The sequence below is a fragment of the Camelus dromedarius genome, chromosome 6 (assembly GCF_036321535.1).
Source record: "Camelus dromedarius isolate mCamDro1 chromosome 6, mCamDro1.pat, whole genome shotgun sequence".
Lineage (NCBI taxonomy): Eukaryota > Metazoa > Chordata > Mammalia > Artiodactyla > Camelidae > Camelus > Camelus dromedarius.
This window is the reverse complement of record NC_087441.1, coordinates 70,201,802-70,222,678: the sequence shown is the minus strand read 5'-3', so window position 1 is coordinate 70,222,678 and position 20,877 is coordinate 70,201,802. Positions and strand designations below refer to the sequence as shown.

At 49.4% G+C, this 20,877-nt stretch overlaps 1 protein-coding gene across 2 annotated transcripts in view; it reads left to right on the top strand.

Annotated features, from left to right (window-relative positions):
- Positions 1 to 7,912: 7,912 nt before the first annotated feature.
- LOC105103873 (POTE ankyrin domain family member A) overlaps positions 7,913 to 20,877 on the top strand; it is a 24,654-nt gene continuing 11,689 nt past the window's right edge. Inside the window, exons 1-3 of one of the 2 annotated variants that reach the window (XM_064486946.1) lie at positions 7,913 to 8,296; positions 19,655 to 19,769; positions 19,927 to 20,100. In XM_064486946.1, the coding sequence (XP_064343016.1) occupies positions 8,019 to 8,296; positions 19,655 to 19,769; positions 19,927 to 20,100 (567 nt within the window). In that variant the 5' untranslated portion in view covers positions 7,913 to 8,018. The remainder of the gene's footprint in view (positions 8,297 to 19,654; positions 19,770 to 19,926; positions 20,101 to 20,877) is intronic. The other variant, XM_064486945.1, reaches the window with a different exon arrangement.

Genomic DNA, 20,877 nt, shown 5'->3' with positions numbered 1-20,877 from the left:
TCAAATGCCAGGCTCCTCTCGCCTTTTTTCCCCTTCCTGGGGGGGGGGGGGTGAGAAGGGGCAGGGGGGCCCAGGCAGGCCTCCCTTCATGAGCACAGAGCCAAGTGGGGTGGTAGACTAGCCTTCCCTGCAGACCCACGGCCACCATCTGCCCCCACTCACAGCCTGTGCCAGCCAACCAGCCCCCAGTCCCCTGGCTGACTGTGAGGCACCCCAGGCCTGCCATAAGGAGCCCCCTGGCCATACTCCACTCACTGCAGAGAGGTGGGGGCAGACCAGAGAGGTGTACCCACCGGGCCGGGAGGGGGCACCTGGTGGGGCCAGGTTGCCAGCAGGGCTGGGCCTCTCAAGAAACCCACAACGCCCACCATGCCTGCCCGGCCCAGCCCCCAGGGAGGCCTCCTTCCCCTGCCCACACACTTGGGCACAGGGGCCCCCAGGGCTGGAAGTTAGACTGAGCTGCCCAGGAGGACAGAAAAGGTACCCCAGAAGGCCAGCTGCTGGAGGGTGGAGAGAGGGGCCTCGTCCTGTGCTGGCTTTGCTCCAGGCCACCCCGTTCAGACCCTCACCCTCATCACACCTGTTTGCTCAGGGTTCTGTCACCCCAAATACCTGCAGGCCTTGAAGACACTCTTGTGCTCAGGCTTTTGCTTAGGCCATGGCAAGTCCTGGGCTGCCCTGCCCTCTGCCCGGCAAACACCCACCTATCCTTCAGGACACGGGGCTGCCCTAGAAATCTGAGCCTCCCAAGAGCAGACATGCCCTCCTCCTCCAAGCTCCCACGGCATTCTGTGCCCCCGAGCATGCACACACATCCTTGCACACATGCACTTGTGTGCACACAACCATGCTCTTGGGAGAGCCCCAGGTGGGGACAGTCCCATCTGCTGGGGCATCCCGTGGGAGCAGGGCACTCTCACGAGGATGGGAGGCTCCTGAAATTCTGGGTGACATAGGTGACTGCCCTCTCCTCTCCATGTGCCCCTGCTCCCAGATCAAGCCACTGAGCCCCAAGAGGGAGACAGCTTCCATGCCTGCCCAGCTCCTGGCCTATGAGTGATGCCACACACCAGGCGTGGATCTGTCCCAGGAAGAGGGCCTCATCCAAGGTCACCGGTCCAAGGTCACATGGGGATAGTGTGGGGATGGTGGCAAGATCAGAAAAGGTGGTCAGGAGGGCGCCTGGCGGCTGGGCAGGCAGCACTGAGGCCCCAGGGAAGCTGGGGCAGGCCTGGCCCGGTGGGGACCACAGAGCTCCTACACCTCAGAGCGGGGATGAGGGTGGAGTAAGGGGGCATGTAGTCTGGACATGATTCATGGAGCCCAGGTCTCCTGGCTCCTGCTGCCCCTGAAACTGCCCCATCTGCACCACTGGCTGCATCAGGACTGTCCGTCCCAAGAGAGGCAGGGAAGGCCCCGGTCCCTAGTACCCACAGGCACCAAGGCTCCCGACCTGGGCCTCCCCAACACATGTGGGGCGCCCTCTCCCTCCTCCCTGGAACAGCTGGGGTGAGGGAGGTTGACAGAGAGTGTGGGCCGGGCAGAGCTCAGGGCCACCACCAGCTGTGTCTCAAGTGCTGGGCTGGGCTGGGCGGAGACAGGCCAAGCTAGACCTGCAGCCCAGGCTGAGCTCCGGGGAGGAGGCTGATGCAGCAGCCAGGAGCAGGGCTGTGGGTCCCCTGGCTGGGACAGGCTGGGACTGAGGGACATGTGTAAGCAAGTTGGCGCACATCTGTATGTGTGTGTGAGAGAGTGTGGAGGCGTGGGAGGGAGGGAGTGTGTGCATAGGCAGCAGAGTGAGCCTGTGTGTGTGTGTGTGTGTGTGTGTGTGCACATGCTGCTGTTGAGAGGAAGCCTTTCTAAAGGTGCCCCCAGTGAGGGGGGACCAGACAGTCAGGGCTCGGGTGGAGAGCAGGGACAGCAGGTGGCGGAGGGCACCCTCTCACGTCCTGAAATCACTCTGGGACAACTGGGCCTCACCGACACCTGCCCAGGGTGGCCCTGACAGCTCCAGCACTGTACTCTGGCGGGGCCGCAGGACTCCCTACCCTGCGTCTCAGCCTCTGAGCAGTGAGACGTGCTGTCGAAGTCCCCACGCCAAAGAGGGAGGTTTGGGCTGGCTTGGGGCACCTGTTCAAGGGGGTGGGCCCAGGGCTTCGTGGGCCCCCTCCACCCCCAGGCAGGTTTGGATCAGTGAATCAGCCAGGCCACCTGGGTCACCCGCAGAGGTCCAAGGACCCCACTCTCTAGCACCTCAGGTCTTCTGATTGTAGCCCCTCCTCCGCCCAGTCTCAGCTGAGAGTCGGCATGCCCAGAACTGGCCACAGCTGGGAGTGGATGGGGACAGCCAGGGTCTCATCACACTGTCCACCACAGCCTCTGAGCCTCTGGAAACCGCCTGCCCTGGGGGCTTCTCTGGGACCCACAGTCACCCAGCAGGCCCTGAGGGCCTTGAGACCCCATCTGTGCCTCCTCCAAGTGAGCCCTCAAGGATGCCTACAGACCCCATGGGCAGGGAGGTGGGTGGTGGGATCAGCAGGAACATAATGGAGAGCCAGAGGGGGGTGGGGGTCCCCAGGGAGATGGGGGTGAGGATGAGGGGTGTAGAGGGCAATGGGGCTGAGATGGTGGGGGGGTAGGCGATGGCAGGCAATGGTGGAAGTCAGAGACTGAGGCAATAGTGGGGAATGGGGTGAGGATGAAACGGTGAGGGGTGAGATGGTGTTGGGGTGAGAGGGTGTTGGGGTAGGGCAATGGTGGGGTGGGGGGGTGATGGTGTGGGGGCAGTGGGAGGGGGTGAGCCAGGTGCCCCTGCTGCACACAGAATGCTTCCATTCATCTAAAGCACTTAAAAGACAAACACTTTGCATGTGGAGGCACAGAACATTCTTGAAGGACAACTGGGACCCATTTACAGAAGAACCTGAGGTCTGGGGTGGGAAGGAGACCCCCTTTGCACTCAAGCCCCTCGCTGCTGCTCTCATCACTTGTCACTTTTCAGTTAGTAGAGATGAAATAGGAAAAAAAGGAGGGGTGGGGGAGGGGTGGGCCATCAGGGCCCCCCCAGCGTGCTTGGGTCTTTATCCCGGAGCTCCAGTCCTCCCCTCCGCTGTGAGGCAGGAGGAGACGGTGGTGCAGGGAAGGCTCCGTGCGTGCGGTCCTGTGGCAGAAGGAGACATGAAACCGGGGGTTCCCATCCAGCTGCATCCAGGGGTCCTGGGGTCTCCCTGTGGGGGGAGGGGGCTCGTATCTCTGTCCCCTGCAGTTGTGCCCAGGATGAGGTGGGGACTCAGAGTTCCAGCTGAAGCTTTCCCCCCTCAGGCCTTGCTTTTCCATCAAGTGTTAACAGGCAGTGGGTGAGAAGAGGGGCTCTCCCGGTGCCTGGCCGCCCTGGTGTCCTTGGAGAGACCTCGCGTCCTGGGACATGAGCATCCACCATGGGGCCCAGATTCCAGGGCGGTGCACACCTGTATTCTATTCCGTGCATCCTTGCCTTTGTGGGATACGTGAGGTGTGTTGTGGGTCAGTTCGCACTGCACACTGATGGGAGCCGTGGGTGGTGACAGGGCGGGGGCCATTCTGTGGTGGCGAGTGAAGTCTGGAGTCCAGTGCAGGTGTGGGTGGGCGCTGCTCCAGGCCACTCAATATGCACCTGGCCCCAAGAACGTCCACCATCTCTCTGGTATGTCCATCAGCCCAAGTCACCACCTCTGTTTAAGATCACTCCCAGGACATAGGCTGAGGCCTACAGGGCTCTGTAGTCTGGCCTGGTTCCCTCCAAAGCCCTGGACGGTGCTGCCATTCTCCTCCCCTCCAGCTCCTGTCTAAGCCTCACCCCTGCAGTCTCCCTTGCCACAGGGCCTTTGCTTGGCCGTTTCCTCCACCGAGACCCTGCTCACCCTCACTATCACCCCTTTTTGGTGGGTCCCAGCTTAGCTGCCATTTTCCTGTGCAGGGCTTTCAGGGAGCCCCACCTCTCGGCTCCTGCAGGCCATGGTCTTCCACCTCCAGGGCCCATTCACTGAGCCAGTCAGGGTCTCTTGCCTCCTGTTTTCCCACCACCTTCACACTGGGTGGGGACATGCCCTCTGCCTCTCCCGCGCCACATCCCAGAGCAGTGTGCACACACGGTCACCCACAGGCTCAGTCTGTGTGTGCACGCTGGATGTGCACAAGGGTATTGGGCTGTGTGTTTACCCAGAAAACACAGCTCTGCCTATTGGCGCAGCTGCAGCCATGGAGGCTGGAGGCCAGAGGGTTCCAGAGGACAAAGGCATAGGGTGGGTTTTTGCTGGTGGATTGAGTTAACAAAACCCTCCAGGTTTAGGTCCTTGGTGGGGGAGGGTTAGAACTTTGCTCCCAGGGGTTCGCCTCTTGCACACAGCCACAGACCTGCCACAGGCAAAAAGTGGTTCAACTGAATACTGCCTTCAAGGGTGCACATTCACATAAGCCCTGCTGCACACCACACTCACACATGTGGGAGTTTGCATGCCTGCCCACACATGCCTGCAACCTGCCAGCCGCACACGTGCTTCTGCCCAGGGCAAGGGTGGCGAATCAGCTTTTTTGCCCTGGCACAGGAGCGTGGTGGAAACAAGCGCCCTTCTCCTGGGTGGGAGGCAGCAAACTCCCTGCTCCGGCCTCTGTTCCGTGCTGCCCTGGTGCATTCCTGCCGGCCTCCTGCTCGGCCCCAGGCTGCCAGGGCTCTGAGGCTGCCAGGCCAGCCTCCCGCCCCCCAGCAAGTCTGAAAGCAGCACCCAGCAACAGCAAGCCAGCTGGGAGGAAGGGTGCAGGGCGCTGTGGGGTCCCAGAATGTACACAACATCCACCTCCAAAGACTGGCCTCAGGCAGCAGATGCTCCCAAAGCCCACAGCCCCTCCCAATGTTCCTGACTCTGCCTGGGCAGCAGCCAGGAGTCCCTGTCCCGTCTTTCACCTGCCTGACCTTGATCTGGTCCTCAAAGGTGGACCTGGCAGCACCTGGGCGTCGAGGCCCAGAGTTCACTGCCGCCTGCGGTGGGGAGGGAGTGGCAAGGAATGGAAGGCTTCAGGTTCTCCCTGCTACCTCTGTGGTGGCAGAGTCACCAGGGAATTGAAGGTTTCGGGTTCTAGGAGATGCTGTGGCAGCGTCCTCAGACCCCAAGCACCGTACATGTCCTGGATGTGAAAAGGGACCCCAACCTCCTGGTTCCCCACACCCTCGCCCCTGCAGCCACTGCTCAAAGGGGGCCTGTGTTTGTGTCTAGCGGGGAAGGCATGGGGAAGGGTGTGTATATATACATTTTAAACATTCTTCTACATCCCCTTGAAGAAGGAGGGCTTTAATTTCTACTGGGTAGAGTGTTCTTTAGTAGGTGTTCTGCAGTTTTGCACTAGTTTGCAGTATCTGTGCCTGTCCAGAGATATTTGGGATCCTAGTGAGTGTCTCTGTGTTTCTCTCATGAGCCTTATGAGTCTTTGAGAATGGATGGTGGGGACTCCTGGGCTTCTTGCCACAGTCTTGCTTCCCAGGTGACATTTAAAATTTAGCGTATCTCACTCAGCTCCTTGGCCCCTTCCAGGCCCTAACCCCAACCCTGAAACCACTGGGTCTGTCCTTGGGCTCCTGCAGGCCTCTCCCAAAGACAAACTCAGAGTCTTGTTTTCAAGTTTTGCTGCTAATCACTCCTGGAAAAACCCAGAAAATTCACTTGATTTTTTCCTCCAGAGTAGTAAATTTACAAAGCTGAAGAAAATGTTTACAGAAGCCTACAGTTCAGTAGTTTTAAAAACATTAAAAAATGTATTTTTAAATTCCTCAGGTGATACATATTACGGTGAAAACATAAACAATACTGAAATGTACAGAGTAAAAAGTTTCTCTGTAGATGTTAATTTGCTGGGCAGAAGGTTTGCACATTAAAAGTTTGATAGACATGAACAAATGGATGCTTTCCAAATGTGTGTACCCTTTACATGCCACTGCCACTGGCAGCCTGTGAAAGGTTTCTGAACAGGGTTCCCAACACTGGGAACATCTTTGCAAAAGTTTACCACTTAGATAGGTGGGAAAATAGCATTTCATGTTTGTTCGTATTTCTCTGATTAGAATGGATTTGTGTATCGTTTACTATTGTATTGTTCGGCTCTTTTCTGAGATAGGAAGTAAAGGTCGTCTTGTACTGGGAAGGTGTGAGGTGCAGTTACCTAGTACAAACTCGTTCTACTCGACACAGGACAGGCCAATAAGTCAGGAGACGACATGTTGGGGCAAGGAATAGTGACTTTATTTGAAAGCTGGAAGACCAAGAAGATGTCAGACTAATGTCCTGAAGAATCAACTTTCCCAAGTCAGAATTAGGCTCCTTTGATACTAAAAAGGGGAGGGAGTGTGGTTGGTTGTTGCAAACTTCTTGGTGTAGGAATTGTTTGTTCTTCGAATTATTCATTCTTGCACCCGTCCACGTTGGTCAGATAATGGTGTCCAAGTAAACCTCCAACAAAACATATGTTTTCTATTCTGCAGCTTGCTATCTTTGTAAGTGTGCAAAAGCCTTAATATCCTTAAAGGTCAGAGCCTTGACAATAGGCTCTCCTGTCTATTTCAGGCTAAAGGCAACATTGTTTTACAAAAGATGCAGAGCTAGCAAGACAGTCTAGAAAACAAGGCACAGCCTTAAAGAAAAAAGGAACAGATCTAATATGCAGTCAGATCTGTTCTTTTCTATTATGGTGCCTTTTGGTGAGAGGTAAGAGGATGTTTGTGGCAGGGCCTCCTCCAATCCAGGCTGGGGTTCCTATAGGAGCCCTGTCATGTTCACCATGACTATGGCTGGAACTGATCTCCAGCAGAGAAAGGAACAATTATCACTGGGTAAAGTTACCTGTCAAACTCCCTTCAATTGCCTGTAAACTACAAGGGGCAGGGCACGTGTGAGCGGGGGGGTGGGTGTGGGTATGGGGGTCTCATACACCCATCAACAGTCAGGCTTCTCTGGATGGGAGGTACCAGCGTTGAAGCGGGTTCCAAGGTGGCCTGGCAAATGCAGCTGCCCGCTTTGCTCTTGGTCCTTGGATTCCTAATGGGGACAATTTAAAAGCTCCAGTCCTTCTTCCTCAGCATAAATGAACTTGGTCCCTGCACCCACCTGGCCAGAACTCAGGCCAAGCACACAGCCCACCGCCTGCTGTGCCTCTCATCTGGGCCGCCAACCCCCTCCCACCCCTCTTCCCCCTCAGGTCCACAGGTGTCCAGCGCCTTCTCCATTGGGGCCTGGATTGCCATCCACGCCATCAGCCACCCAAGGCCCACTGGCAAGCGGGGCTTATCCAGGGACACCCTGACCTGCTGCCTCAGAGGAGGCATAGGGCATGGGTGGGGGGGCAGCAGGGCGCCCAGGTGGGAATTGAAACCACCTCCAGCCTGCCCGAGGCACCTCGGAGCCTCAGACACAGGGCTATGGGCACACACTGCACAGGATAACTGTGTGGCAGCTGTCGCCATGGTGACCTGAGCCCAGACAGCCCTGTCCCCCAGAGGATGAGGGGTGAGGCAGTCAGCTCAGGATAGGGGTGCACTGGGATTGAGGGGGGATCTCACAGTGAGGGGAGACAGGCTGAGGGGGTCAAGGGGCCGGCCCGGGGTGAGGGGCGCTCGGAGTGCGGGCGACACGTCTGAGGTGCAATCCGGGGATGAGGGGACCATCTCGGGATGGTGGGGGGAGCCAGGCTGAGGCTTGAGGGGTCAGCTTGGGGTGCAGGTTGCCGTAGGTTACGACCTAGTGGTGGGGCAGGGTGTGGGGACGGGGACCTCGGTGTAAGCAGGAAAAAAACTCGCCTTGGGGATCTGGTCGGGGACGGGTCCTGGCTGGGGGTGTGGAGGCACCGATGGGGTGGGAGGGGCGGCGAGCAGGGGGAGTGGAGCTGGCCGGTGGGTGTGGCCCGGCCCTGGCCGGTGGGTGTGGCCCGGCCCCGGCCCGGAGGTGGTTCTTGCTGGGTGCGGAGATCCTGTCCTTGGCAGGGTGAGGGCGCTGGGGATGGGGGTCCGCCCCACCGCCCGGGCCCGCCAGGCCGCACTCCTCGGGTCCGGTACAGCAGAAGACCCAACCCGAGCGTCCGCGCTGCGGCCCGGAGGAGGAGGGGCGCGGCGCGCACGCGCGGACGCACAGACGGGAGGATGCGAGGCCGCTGCGCTCTGTCCAGAGCGTGTGGGAGCTGGCGGGAGCCGAGTGCTCCTGGACCAGCCCCTCCGGAGGAACGCTGCCTGGGGTCCGGACAGCCGCTTGTCGTCGCCTACGCCGCTGCTGCCGGGCAGGTAAGGGGGCGTTGGTGGGGGCGCGCAGGTTAGGGAGCAGGCAGGTGAGGCCTGGGCTGCGCAGTTGGGGAGGCGCGTAGGTAGGGGTGCGTCGGTGATGCCCGGTGGGGCGGCCGATTAGGAACCTGAAGTGGGTCCGTGGCCTGCAGCCATGGTTCCTGGTGCCCCCCCCCATTAGTAGTCCCTGAACCCCGCCTCTTTGCCGCCGCTCGTACCTGAGTTCGGGAAAGCGGCTGCAGCCCGGGGAGGTGGGAGGGCGCCGGACGCTCCCGGAGCACTTCCCACCACCTTTCTGCCTAGGCGGACCTGCCTGGCTAGCGGAGGCCGCCCTGGACCCTCCCGGGCGCAGGCGACTTGGGGCGGGATAACCGGCAAGGTCTGGGCCCTTGGGTACTTGTTGGCCTGTCCCCGAAATGAAAAGCTTTTGACAAGCCTATCTTTAGTTTTTTTAGGAATCTCAATCGGTTTGCTCCTGGGAGGCAGACGCGGTGCTGTCAGGGTGCGGGGGCGGCGGCATTGGCGGCGGCGGCGGCGAGGAGAGGGCTCAGCCCGTGCGAGCTGGTCTGTTCGCTCCGACCTCCCTGGCGGCCTGGCCTGGGGGCGGCCTGGCCTGGGGGCAGCATCTGCTGCACCTGGTTCGCTGAAGGCACGTTCCCAGGACAGCCTGCTCTCTGGAGGCGGGCGTGGTCGTTCAGGGGTCTGGGCGGGAGGTGGCAGCCGCAGGGGTAGAGGGGTTGCCGTGATGCTCTGGTAGGCTTGCTCCTATCTGCCCCAAGGCCTGGCCTGGGGGCGGCCTCTATGTCCCCATGTTCGCGTGACCCAGCTCACAAGTCAGTCTGCTCCTGGGAGGCAGGCACGTGCAGTCAGAGTGAGGGCGCCGCGGCAGCGGGAAATGGGAGCAAGTCCTGCGCTTGCATGGGGCAGCCCAAATCCCACCATCACCGCTGCCGCAGTAGCGGCCGCTCCCTGACCGCACCCGCCCGCCTCCCGGGGGAGCAGGCTGACCTGGGGACGTGCTTCCAGCGAAGCTGGGGCAGCAGAGGCCGCCCCCAGGCCATGCTCCTGGGGCGGTGAGGGCAAATCGACCAGCTTGCCAGGGGCAGTGCCCCTTTCCCCGCTGCTGCCCCAGGTTCCTGAGACACTTGTTTCTAGGTCAGTGGGCTACCAGGAGGCAAGTGCCGTGCATGTTCATGGGGTGGTGGCGCCGCTGGTGGGGAGGGGAAGGGCGTCCATCCATGTTGCTGTGAATGGCGTTATTTTTTACTATTTTTTATGACAAAGTAATTTATTTTATTTTGTAGAGTAGTGTTCTATTGTATAGATATACCACAGCTTCTTTATCCGGTTACCTGTTGCTTTATTTAGGTTGCTCCCATGTCTTGGCTATTGTGTATAGCGGTGCTGTGAATATTGGGGTGCAGGTGTCTTTTCCCATTAGAGTTCCCTCCAGATAGAGACGGAGAAGTGGGATTGCTGAATCATATGGGAAGGCTATTTTTAGCTTTTTGAGGAATGTCCATACTATTTTCCATAATGGCTACACCAAACTACGTTCCCAGCAGCAGTGTAGGAGGGTTCCCTTTTCTCCACTCCCTCTCCAGCATTTATATCCTTCATGAACTTTTGAATGATGGCCATTCTGCCTGGTGTGAGGTGACACCTCATGGTAGTTTTAATTTGCATTTACCTTATAGTTAGTGATATTGAGCATTTTTTCATATGCCTGTTGGCCATTTGTATGTCTTGTTTAGGTCCATTTTCAGATCAGGTGGTGGTTGTTGTGGTGGTTGTGGTGGTTGTGGTTGTGGTTGTTGTTCTGTTGTATGTGCTGTTTATATGTTCTGGAAATTAAGCTTTTGTCAGTCGCATCATTTGCAGATATTTTTTTCCCATTCTGTAGGTTGTCGTTTAGTTTTGCTTACGGTTTTCTTTGCTGTGCAAATGCTTTTGAGTTCAGTTAGGTCCCATTTGTTTATTTTTGCTCTTATTTCTACTGCCTGGGTAGACTGCCCTAAGAACGTTGTTAAGATTTGTGTCCGAGAATGTCTTGCCTGTATTTTCTTCGAGAAGGCTTATTGTGTCTTGTCCTATATGTAAGTCTTTAAGCCATTTTGAGTTTAGTTTTGTGTATGGGGATTTACAGGCTGCTATCCAGTTTACCCAACACCACTTGCTGAAGAGACTGTCTTTTCTCTATTGTATATTCATGTCTCCATTGTTGAAGATGAGTTGACCGTAGGTCTGTGGGTTTATTTTTGGGCTCTCTATTCTGTTCTATTGATCCATATGTCTTATTTTTATGCCAATACCGTGCTGTTGTGATGATTGTCAGTCTGTAATACTGTGTGAATTTGGGCCGGGGAGCAGTTACTCTCCCAGCTTCATTCTTTTTCTTCAATGTGGCTTTGGCAATTCTGAGTCTTTTGTGATTCTGTGCAAATCTTAGGATCAGGATCATTTGTTCCGGTTCTGTGAAAAATGTCCAGGATAATTTGATGGGGAAATCTGTAGATTGCCTTGAGCAGAATGGCCACTTTAACAATATTGATTCTTCCAACCCAAGAGCGTGGGGTATCTTTCTGTTTTTTAAAGTGTTCTTTAACTTCCTTAATCAAAGTTTTGTAGTTGTCCACGTGCAAGTCTTTCACCTCCTTGGTCAGATTTATTCCTAAGTATTTTATTTTCTAGATGCATTTTAAAAGGGATCCTTTCTTTACTTTCGTTTCCTGTTGATTCATTGTTAGTGTAAAGAAATGCAATTGATTTTTGTATGTTAATCTTGTATCCTGCTCTCTTGCTGAATTCTATGCTTTAGTAGTTTGTGTTTGGAACTTTTAGGGTTTTCTATATATAGCATCCTGTCCTGTGTGTATAATTAAAATTTTACCTCTTCTTTTCCAGTTTGGATCCCTTTTATTTCTTTTTCTTGCGTGATTTCTGTGTCTTGAAGTTCCAAGACTATGTTGAATAGAAGTGGTGAGAGTGGCATCTTTGTTTTGTTCCGGATTTTAGTGGGAAGGTTTTTAGGTTTTCACTGGTGAGTACTGTGCTGGCTGTAGGTTTGTCATAAATAGCTTGTATTATGTTGAGATATGTTCCCTTTATACCCACTTTGGTGGGAGTTTTTACCATCAATAGGTGAATTTTCTCAAATGCTTTTTCTGCATCTACTGAGTATCATGTGGTTTTTGTCCTTTCTTTTGTGGATGTGGTGTATTACATTGATTGATTTGCATATGTTGAACCATCCTTGTGTCCCTGGGGTGAATCCAACTTGATCGTGGTGTATGATTTTTTTTTATGTGTTGTTGGATTCTGTTTGCTAATATTTTGTTGAGGATTTTTGCATCTACTTTCACTAGTGGGTACTGGCCTGTAATTTTCTTTTTTGGTAGTGTCTTTGTCTGGTTTTCATATTAGGGTGATGGTGGCTTCATAGAATGAGTTTGGGAGTACTCCCTTCTTTTCATTCTTTTTGAAGAGTTTGAGAAGGATCACTGAGTTCTGTTTGTTTGGTAGAATTCCCCAGTGAAGCCTTCTGGTCCTGGAGTTTTGTTTACAGGTAGGTTTTTTTTTTTTTTATTGACATTTCTGTTTCATTTCTAGTAATTGGTCTATTCAAGTGGTCTGTTTCTTCTTGATTCAGTCTTGGTGGGCTGTATGTTTCCAGAAACTTGTCCATTTCTTCCAGGTTGTCCAGTTTGTTTTCATATAGTTTTTCATAGTATTCTCTTATGATGCTTTTATCTCTGGGGTATTGGTTACAGGAGCTTAGTTCTTGAGTGATTTTAAGATTGGCCTAGCATAATTCACATTCAGTAAAGCAATGGTTTATGATTAGTAAACCGAATAAATAGATTATTTCTTGGTCTTAGTCTTTTTAGCCACTGCCCCCAAATGAAGTGTGAATCCTCACGTCCCTTCCAAAAGGTTCTGTAGGCTAGTATTTAATTTTAAATTTATTAATTATATAATTTATAATCTAGTAGATAAAATTTTATAGATCTCATATTTCTGTAAGGATGTTTATAGCTATTTTATTATTTTAACTAGAACAATTCACACTATATATCTATGCAAAAGCAACCTATATTTACTATTAAAAAGATAGAAAACATGAGGAAGAAAATACATATGAGACAAGGAAGACCTCAGTAGTCACAGGGGATGTAGTTGTGCCTTACTCTGCTAACACTGAGTCCCCCACATGCCAGGTTCTAAAGAGTGATGCTAAGCTTCTGCCTACCTCCTTCCCCTACAAGAACCCACTTGGGTCTCAGGGTGGAGGCTGAGCCACTCAATTTGTTTCCAGTGAAAAAAATATTGGCCACCAAGAGGATGGTCGTAACAATTTCTTGGCACCAAACCCCTATAAATCTAAGAGGCCCTATGTTTGGCCCAGATTCTGGAGCAAATAAAAATGGCTGAAGACTTTGTGAAGCAGAGATTCTCACCCATTTTTGTTGAAGGTGGGAAATGCACTAGGGGCTGACTATAGTACTGAGGAAATAAGCTCAGTGCCAGCATTTGCCTTTTTCTTCTCAGAAGCAAAGGCCCTTGTGGGAGGGTTAAAGTAGGCCTGCTCTGTGCCCTCACAGTGCTGGAGGGCCCATGACACAGGGGTTAGTCTGGATTCGACGGGAAAGTATGGAAGTAAAACAGGACCTAGCTGAAATTTTAACTTGCATTCTCCGAGAGTTTCAATGTCTGAGAGCTACCAAGAAAAGTTACAAGTGCCCCATTCTGCCTAAGGAATCTCAGAATCACAGATGCTGTCTGCTCTGGCTAGATGGCCAAAGTAGGAAGAGGGTGAAAACATTTTGCAGCTGTAAGCTGCCATGATTCTAAAGGAGCCACAGAGATGAGGGTTATGCCAGGCAAGAAAATGTTCAGATCAGGTCTGCGGTGTTAGGGAGAGGGGAGCTAACCATGCCAGTTTCCCCAGGACTGTCTTGATTTTATCACTGATAGTCCTGGGTCCCAAGAATCCCCCAGTCCTGGGCAAACCCGGGAGCCCACTTAGGACACATTCCTATGCCCCAGCAGCTGTCCTGGACCCACATCTGTGTCTGTAGCATGGCCGTGTTTCCCACAACTGCTCCTAGCCTCTGACTAGCAGGGTAGGGGTACAGTACAAGCCCATTTCTGGAAAAAGTGGGATTTCTTTATTGGGCGTGTTAGGCTCCGGGACTCTCCTTTGGCCTTGCCAGAAACATTAGAAGTATTCTTCAGTTTCAGACGTTCTCCCCAATCCTCTTTGTTCCCCTCTGCCTTCCACGTTTGCATTTTACTTGATTTTTAAATTTTCATCTGCATACTGTTCTTCAGTTATGACATTTGGTGAAATCTACACCAATCGGTCTGTGCCTTCCTTAAGTACCGCCACAAACTGTCTCCTCTGTCTCCTATAACAGAATTACAGCTTAAACATTTTTCTTCACTCCTGCTATCAAAAGCAAAACAAAAGAAAATAAAACAAACCACAGATATCCAATGATCATTTATAAATTGTAGTGAAGAAGTAATACACCATCACAATAAAGAAATGGAAAAAACCCATATATAAATATATCAAGAAATATACAGGACTTACATAAGGAAAAAAGACACCAAAAGCTAAAGAAGGACATAAAATGAGACCAATTGAGAGACATACCATGTACCTGGATACACTGTTACAGGAGATTGATTCTCAGTTAATTCTCTTAACATAATTACCATCAAAAGCCTCACTAAACTAAGAATTCTTTTTAAGGGGGCATAGTGATGGTTAGAATTCATGTCAAATAATTTAGAGGTAAACATTTCCAAGAGAATTCTGAAGAGGAATAATAAGGAGGGGAACGTTGGACATGTACTGCTGATGCTAGAAGCAGCAGACCATTCAGTGGAACAGAATGGAAAACCCAGAAATGGAAAAAAACCTCTGAGAACTGAATGCAAGCTGAAGTGGTACAGCTGAGAAAAGATGGGTTGTTTGGGACAAGTGGATAATCATTTTTAAAACATTCTCCAATGTTACCCCATGCTCCAAAACAAATCTTGGGATTGATGAAAGATGTATTTGGTGGAAAATCAAAGCAAAAAATAGAAGTGAAGCAAATGTGAAAACATAAGGCTGAGCCACAGGGAAGGGTTAGCAGGCACATGGAAATGCGTTTTCATTTCATCTGGAGAATGTGCATCAGTTTCTCTTAAGTTTGCACTGAATGACCCATGTTGCCACAATCTCTGAAACCATGAAAAGAGCTTTCTGCTGTTGCATCTGCTACATTCCATGGAGAGTGGCTGGGGCCCACAGGCATGTGGAAAGTGCTAACTAAAAAGTGGCACTTGGCACCTGCCTCTCCAAGGATCGGATCAGGTTGGCACTCGCCAGCTAACTCTGCTTGGATTCAATCACGAGCTGCTGCCACCGCTCACCTCCAACACTCCGTGAGAGGAGTTCATGACGGAGGTCAGAAGTGAGGCACTCTGTGCTCTCGGAATACTGGCTGAACAGTCCTTCAGACAGTTAGGTATTTTCAGGAGAAGATTTTATGGCCCAAAGTCTTGCATCTTCTACCTAGAAAAGTACGAAAATCATTGACGGTGACATCTGCTCCTCGTGACTAGCAGCAGCCTCTGCCTGAGTGTGTGCTTGACTGCATGTGCCCCCTTCACTGAAATCCTGTATGACCCTGAGTTTTCCCTTTGCCTCTTTGGAAGAGTTTCTCAGAGCTTTCATTTTGCCGCCAATATAACTTAACCCAGAACTCTCACATTGTGTGACTTTATTTCAGTCGACAATGGCAATAAACTGAAGGGTAAGGAGACTGAAAGAATTTTTGGGGGGAGGTTTCTGGGGGATGAGGCCTTCAGCATCCTGAAGCTCCATGCCACTCTACGGCCAGTCACATGCCAACACATCTTTCTTGGGTGCGTCTAAATTCTGCAAATGTCCTGAACCAGCCAGCCAAGTAGCAGCAACATTTGAAAGGAAAGCAGTGTGGCCCAGAAGCAGTGGCAGAGATCTGGAATGCCCGGGGCTGGCACGTGTGGGCGGGGCGTGCTGGGCCTCAGGGCCTCTGAGCGCACGGGCAGGGGCTCGGGGTTCCGAGGCGCACGGGCACTGCATCGGTGTTGCTAGGCTGCGGTTACTGTGTACGGATAGAGTCCAACGGACACAGCTTCCCAGCCAGACCCCAGTGGTGGTGGAAAGCCTACTCGTGGAGATGATGAGCCGATTTTTTTGCGTTTGCCGTGCAAACTGCGAGTCACCCGTGGGCTGTACCATCAGCCCTCAGAGAGACTGCAGGAACTCGCAGCCTGGCTACCACATTCACAGGAGAGACTTAAAAAAAATCCACAGAGCTGCCTGTGTTGGAGATGTCAGGAAGGTCCAGCGAGTACTCTTCCTGAGACAGAATGGCCTGGACGAGCCTGATAGAAAGAACAGGTCACAGGGGTGGCGGGACAGGGCGGGGCGGATCTGGGAGGGGCCGGGGGCCAGGGGCCTGGCCCAGCTGTCAGTTTCCCTCCGAGGCTCCTGGAAACCAGCGTGGGGTCCGGTGCCCAGCAAACTTTATAGGCGGCTAAAGCTTGAACTGGTTTTGGACCCACTCATAATTCCCCTTAGAGAGCACTTCCCTGACAGTTTTTCAGTGACTTAACTGCATGGCAGTAATAATAGAAACCAAATTCAACATAAAGATAAAATGGCATCTTATTTTGAATGTACACTTTTATATACAGGAAAGTGTGTAATGAGAAAAGTAATTGCCTCGATAGATGAGCCTCTGGGATAAAATTCAAGATCCATTTTATATCAGTGTACACGTTTGTACATAGATTCTTTACTGAAGGACCTTAGGGGACAGCTTTGAAGTGGGGAGATGGATAGCTGTGCTTTTGAACACATGGACTCATTTTCTTTAAATCTTTGGTCTTCCCATATTTATTGAATTTTCCATAAACCAAGTAAACATATCAGTTTTAAAAATTTTGAGTTACACATGCTGTTTTGAATTCTTGTGATGAAATTCAAATTTCTGTGTAGTAAAGACAAAGCGTTATCCTTCTTCATATCAAAATGTGCTGTAAATTTCCACAAATTACTGATTTACCAACAGTCGAAAAAACAGATAAATGAATGGATTGGAACATGCCCAAACACCCAAGTCTATGTAAGACTTTAGAATTTGTTACTGATGAAATTTCATATAAGGGAAAGAGAAGTTATTCATGAGTGATGGAGAAACAATCTATTTAGAGGAAAGTAGCTAGAGTTTTATCTCACATACATAAAATAAGTGTCAGATGTATGGATAAGCATTTTTAAATATACAAAGTGAGAAAAGTACCAGAAGAAAACATAAATTTCTATCTATACATTTTTTATGCTGACAAAGACATTCCTAAGAAGGACTTCAAAAGCAAGAATTCTGGAGGTTGATTTAACAACATAAAAAAAAAAAAAATTAAAACCCTGTAGATCAGAAAATAAGATTGACAACAACAACAACAACAAAAAAACAATGTGCCTTTAAAAGATGTACAGTGTATTTGTGTCAGACAATATGTTCATTTTTACTGACAAGTCTTTGAAAGCAACAAGCAAAAAAAGCCTGTAATTTGAATTTGGGAAAAGTACTTTTTTTTCATATCTTTAAGCGACCAGTAGATAATAGGGAGAATATTTAGTATCTCTGGTCAGAAAAGGAATTAAAGTTAAAAGAAATTAAATATCATTTTCCCTTCACAAAATTCCTCAAGATGAAGAGCAGTGGTACTTTTACTGCTGATTTAAGTTTAAGTTGCTTTTGAGTTTTCAAAGAGATAATTTGCTGATAAGTACTACATTAAAACATGTATGTTTCCTTTACACGTGAATGCTATTTGTATGAATGAGAGATAGAGGTAAATTAGAGATAACTAACATACAACTTAATTTTCTCAAGGACTACCTAAAACAGCAGCGCAAAAAGGAAAACTCAAAAAAGATTTTTAGAATCAATTGCAGTGCATTTGGTGTGGAGCCATCTTTGACCATGGAAGGTGGCATAGATACTAGATGTCTGTTCACTTGCAGAGATGACCTTTTGAAGATTGTTGAAAAACACAAAAAAATCAATTTTATTATATATAAATGGAAGAAGGCTATGGTCTTCTCTTAGCCAAAAATAGGTATATAAGTGTGATAAATAGTTCTGGGCATTTGCATTCTATGTGAAAATTTTCCTTTTAATAAAATCTGATTTCTACAATGAAGCAGTAGAAAAATTCTAGAAAATGTCTCTTTTTAATGAAGTACTCCTGGGAAAGAGCAAGAATATGAATCTTGCACAGATAAAAATAATTTCTAACTTTCTATTTTTAAATTTTTTTTGAGGATTTGAATCTTGAGACAACTTCTAGCCTCTTCAGAAGTAAAGGGAATCTTGTTAACTGTGCTTGTAGATTTTACTAGGAATATATTATATGCCCATGTTTTGGAATATGTGTAGCTTTATTACATATTGTATGTTAATGATTATAGAGTAATCATTTTGCTTTACATTCTTATGGAAATTAAAAATAGTAAATATAAATAATTATTAGTGTTGCAAAATGTTGTAAACTTTTAGATGTGTCCTTATGACAATAAAGTCAAAAATAGCAATATCAATGAGTGCTCCTATTACAAAAAGTATTGCTTTCCTTTATAAAAGATTTCTTAAAAAAGATTGACCTCTCCAAGATGTTTATTCATTCTTTCAATCCATTTATTCCTCAACTGTAACCTGAATACTATGATGTAGTAGACATATTCTTCATCTGTCTGTCAGAACCCTTTCCTCCTTAAAAACTCCATTTTGCTTCCTCTGAACAAGATGAAAACTTTAAAACTGAAATATTAAGAATTCATTTTGGTTTAAGCCTTTCCTCCCTTCTTTCAAACAAAAGTGTGCCTGAAGGTAGGAAACTGTAAAAGCTAACATTTACCTGCCCCTTTGAACATTTAGAGTAGTATATAATTTTGATATTGATCATTGGAAATTTTGCTTTCATACAATGTACAAATCTAAATATTGAATAAAAGGAGCCATCCTGATTCAGTTGAACCCTGAATTTCCTTTGGCTGAAAGTTTCTTGAAAATCAGAGTAAGAGTTCCATTTTCAAAAATTCTTGTTTTGTTATTTGAGTTCTCTTTCCCCATAATGCTTTTATTTTATGATTTTTTAAACTGAAGTCTAGTTGATTTACAGTATTGCCTATCATGTTTTTAAGATCTAAAGTTGATTTAAATGCCACCTGTGTGATAAAACTGCAGTAGACCTGTGGCATAGACCATTATTGCACTTACTGGAAGACACCATAGGTTGTCAAATGCCCCACTATTTTATGTCCCAATAAGGAAATTTGTTAAGTGCTGCTAACTCCCAGATACAGAGAACAAACTAGTGGTTCACAGTGGGAAGAGGGAAGTGGGGTGGGGCAGTATAGGGGTAGGGAACTTAGAGGCACAAACTGTTAGATTTAAAAGAAGCTACCAGGATATATTGTACAACACGGGGAGTATAGCTACTGTTTGATAATAACTCCAAATGGAGTATAACTTTGAAAGGTTGTGAATCACTGAATTGTACACCTGTAATTTCTGTCACCGTGTTATACATCAACTATACTTCCACAACAATAAAAATGCAACTGGAGACAAAAAGATATTCCAATAATTAGGCCAACAGGAAAAGTGAGAAACAGTTTTAAAAAATACTACCAATTATGGTTGTAAGACATGATGAATTTGAAATTGCCTTCCCATGCCAGAGACGTTAAACTGTGAGAAAATGAGCATCTTAGAATCATTGAAGTCCAGTGTTCTCTCTGATCCTTACAGCAGCAAAGTAGGTGTGATACCATTTTACTTCATTGAAATGCTGTCTTTGTAAAATAGTAGTAAGAGTCATGATTATATTGTCAGACAGCAACTGAGCTGTTACTTGTGCAAGGAACTGTTGTAAACACTGTGCATAGATTTTCACTGAAGCCTCACAGCCGTGTCCTGTGAGATAACTCCTACTTCATCCCTGTTTGGTTGATGAGGAAATTGAGGCACAGAAAGGCTAAGTGGCAGCTAGTAAGTGACAGTTAAAGTAGAAGTCCGGCCCAAGTTGAGCTGAATCTCAAGGTCATGCTTACTATTCAAACAGGTTGTTCTTCCTTTAATGTGGTGAGTAGTGAGAGCTTATAAATAGTGTTCTTCCTGCATAAGGTAACTGAGTATTTCTTTTAAAGGGGTAGGAAGAGCATGCTATTGAATGTTTCCAGTGATATGAGTAATTGTATGTTTGAACTAGTACGCTCTAATGTCCTAAAAAGTCGTCTCCCATTCATAGGACGGCCCTCCATTTGGCCTCTGCCAATGGCCACGGAGACGTGGTGACTCTTCTTCTGGAGCGAGGCTGCCAGGTCGATGCACAGGACAGGAAGAAAAGGACGGCGCTGATCAAGGTGAGTAGCAGCCAGCCGTGCCCACGTGAGATGGATTCGATGTAATGACTTAGAACTGAATTGATCTGGTTTAAGTATAATGAACCACTGGGACTTGTGGCATGTTGACTTGGAATTCCTGGCACTTACAGTCTGTTTCTTGGCATGATACTGACAGGCCGTACAGTGCGAGGCGGAGGAGTGCGTGGACATCCTCCTTAAAAGTGGAGCAAACGTCAACGCCGCAGATGTGCTTGGCAACACCGCGCTCCACTACGCGGCACGCCTCGACACCGCGTCTATCGCGGAGAAGCTGCTGTCCCACGCTGCGGACATGGACGCGAAAAACCAGGTATAGCTCCACTTGCTTTCTTGACAAACTATTTCAAATACAGGTTCTTTTGTAGCCACAGGTGTTTTATTTCTAATACATGTACCGAATAGACTACATCAGGCCCTGTTACCATGGAAACAAGTCCAAAGCCAAGGCCAGGGGCCAGAGAAAGGTGACGCCCACAGGAAAGGCAGAGCTCTGTCACCCAGCGCCTGTGCTATCCTGGAAGGAACAGCTCCCCATTAGGAGGCGCTTGGGAGTGGGTGGTAGGTTCAGAGGCCACAGAAGATGAAGGCCTGGGGGGAGTGAAATGATGGGGGCTGGCTGCCTTCAGAGGCGGGGTGGCTACTGGGGATGGGTGGGAGGAGGGAGACCCAGTATGCAGCAGGGGAGCTGGGTGAGTGCACATGGGCAGGGGAGGCAGCAGGCCACAGGCCCTGAGCACCCCAGGACCCCCAGTAATAGGATCAGGACAAGTGAGGCCAGGTCGTGTTTGACAACCAGCAGGGGCATTCACTGGTGCTGGTGGCCACGCGGCCCATCACGTACACCTCAGGGTCTTCCGTGTTCAGCCTGGTGCAGCTCCTCAGCGGGGCTGTGGCTCTGTGTGGGCAGCAGGTGATAGCAAAGCTGGTCCGCCTGCTTTTCCTCCGGGACATCCGTTACCTCCCACCACTGCAGCCCTGCCAGGAATGCCCTCCACTGACATAGTAGGTTCAGTTTTATGTATTATTGGAGGTGCAGGCACTTCTTGAGTGAAAATATTTGGAAAGAACTTAATTGTCTAAGATTTCA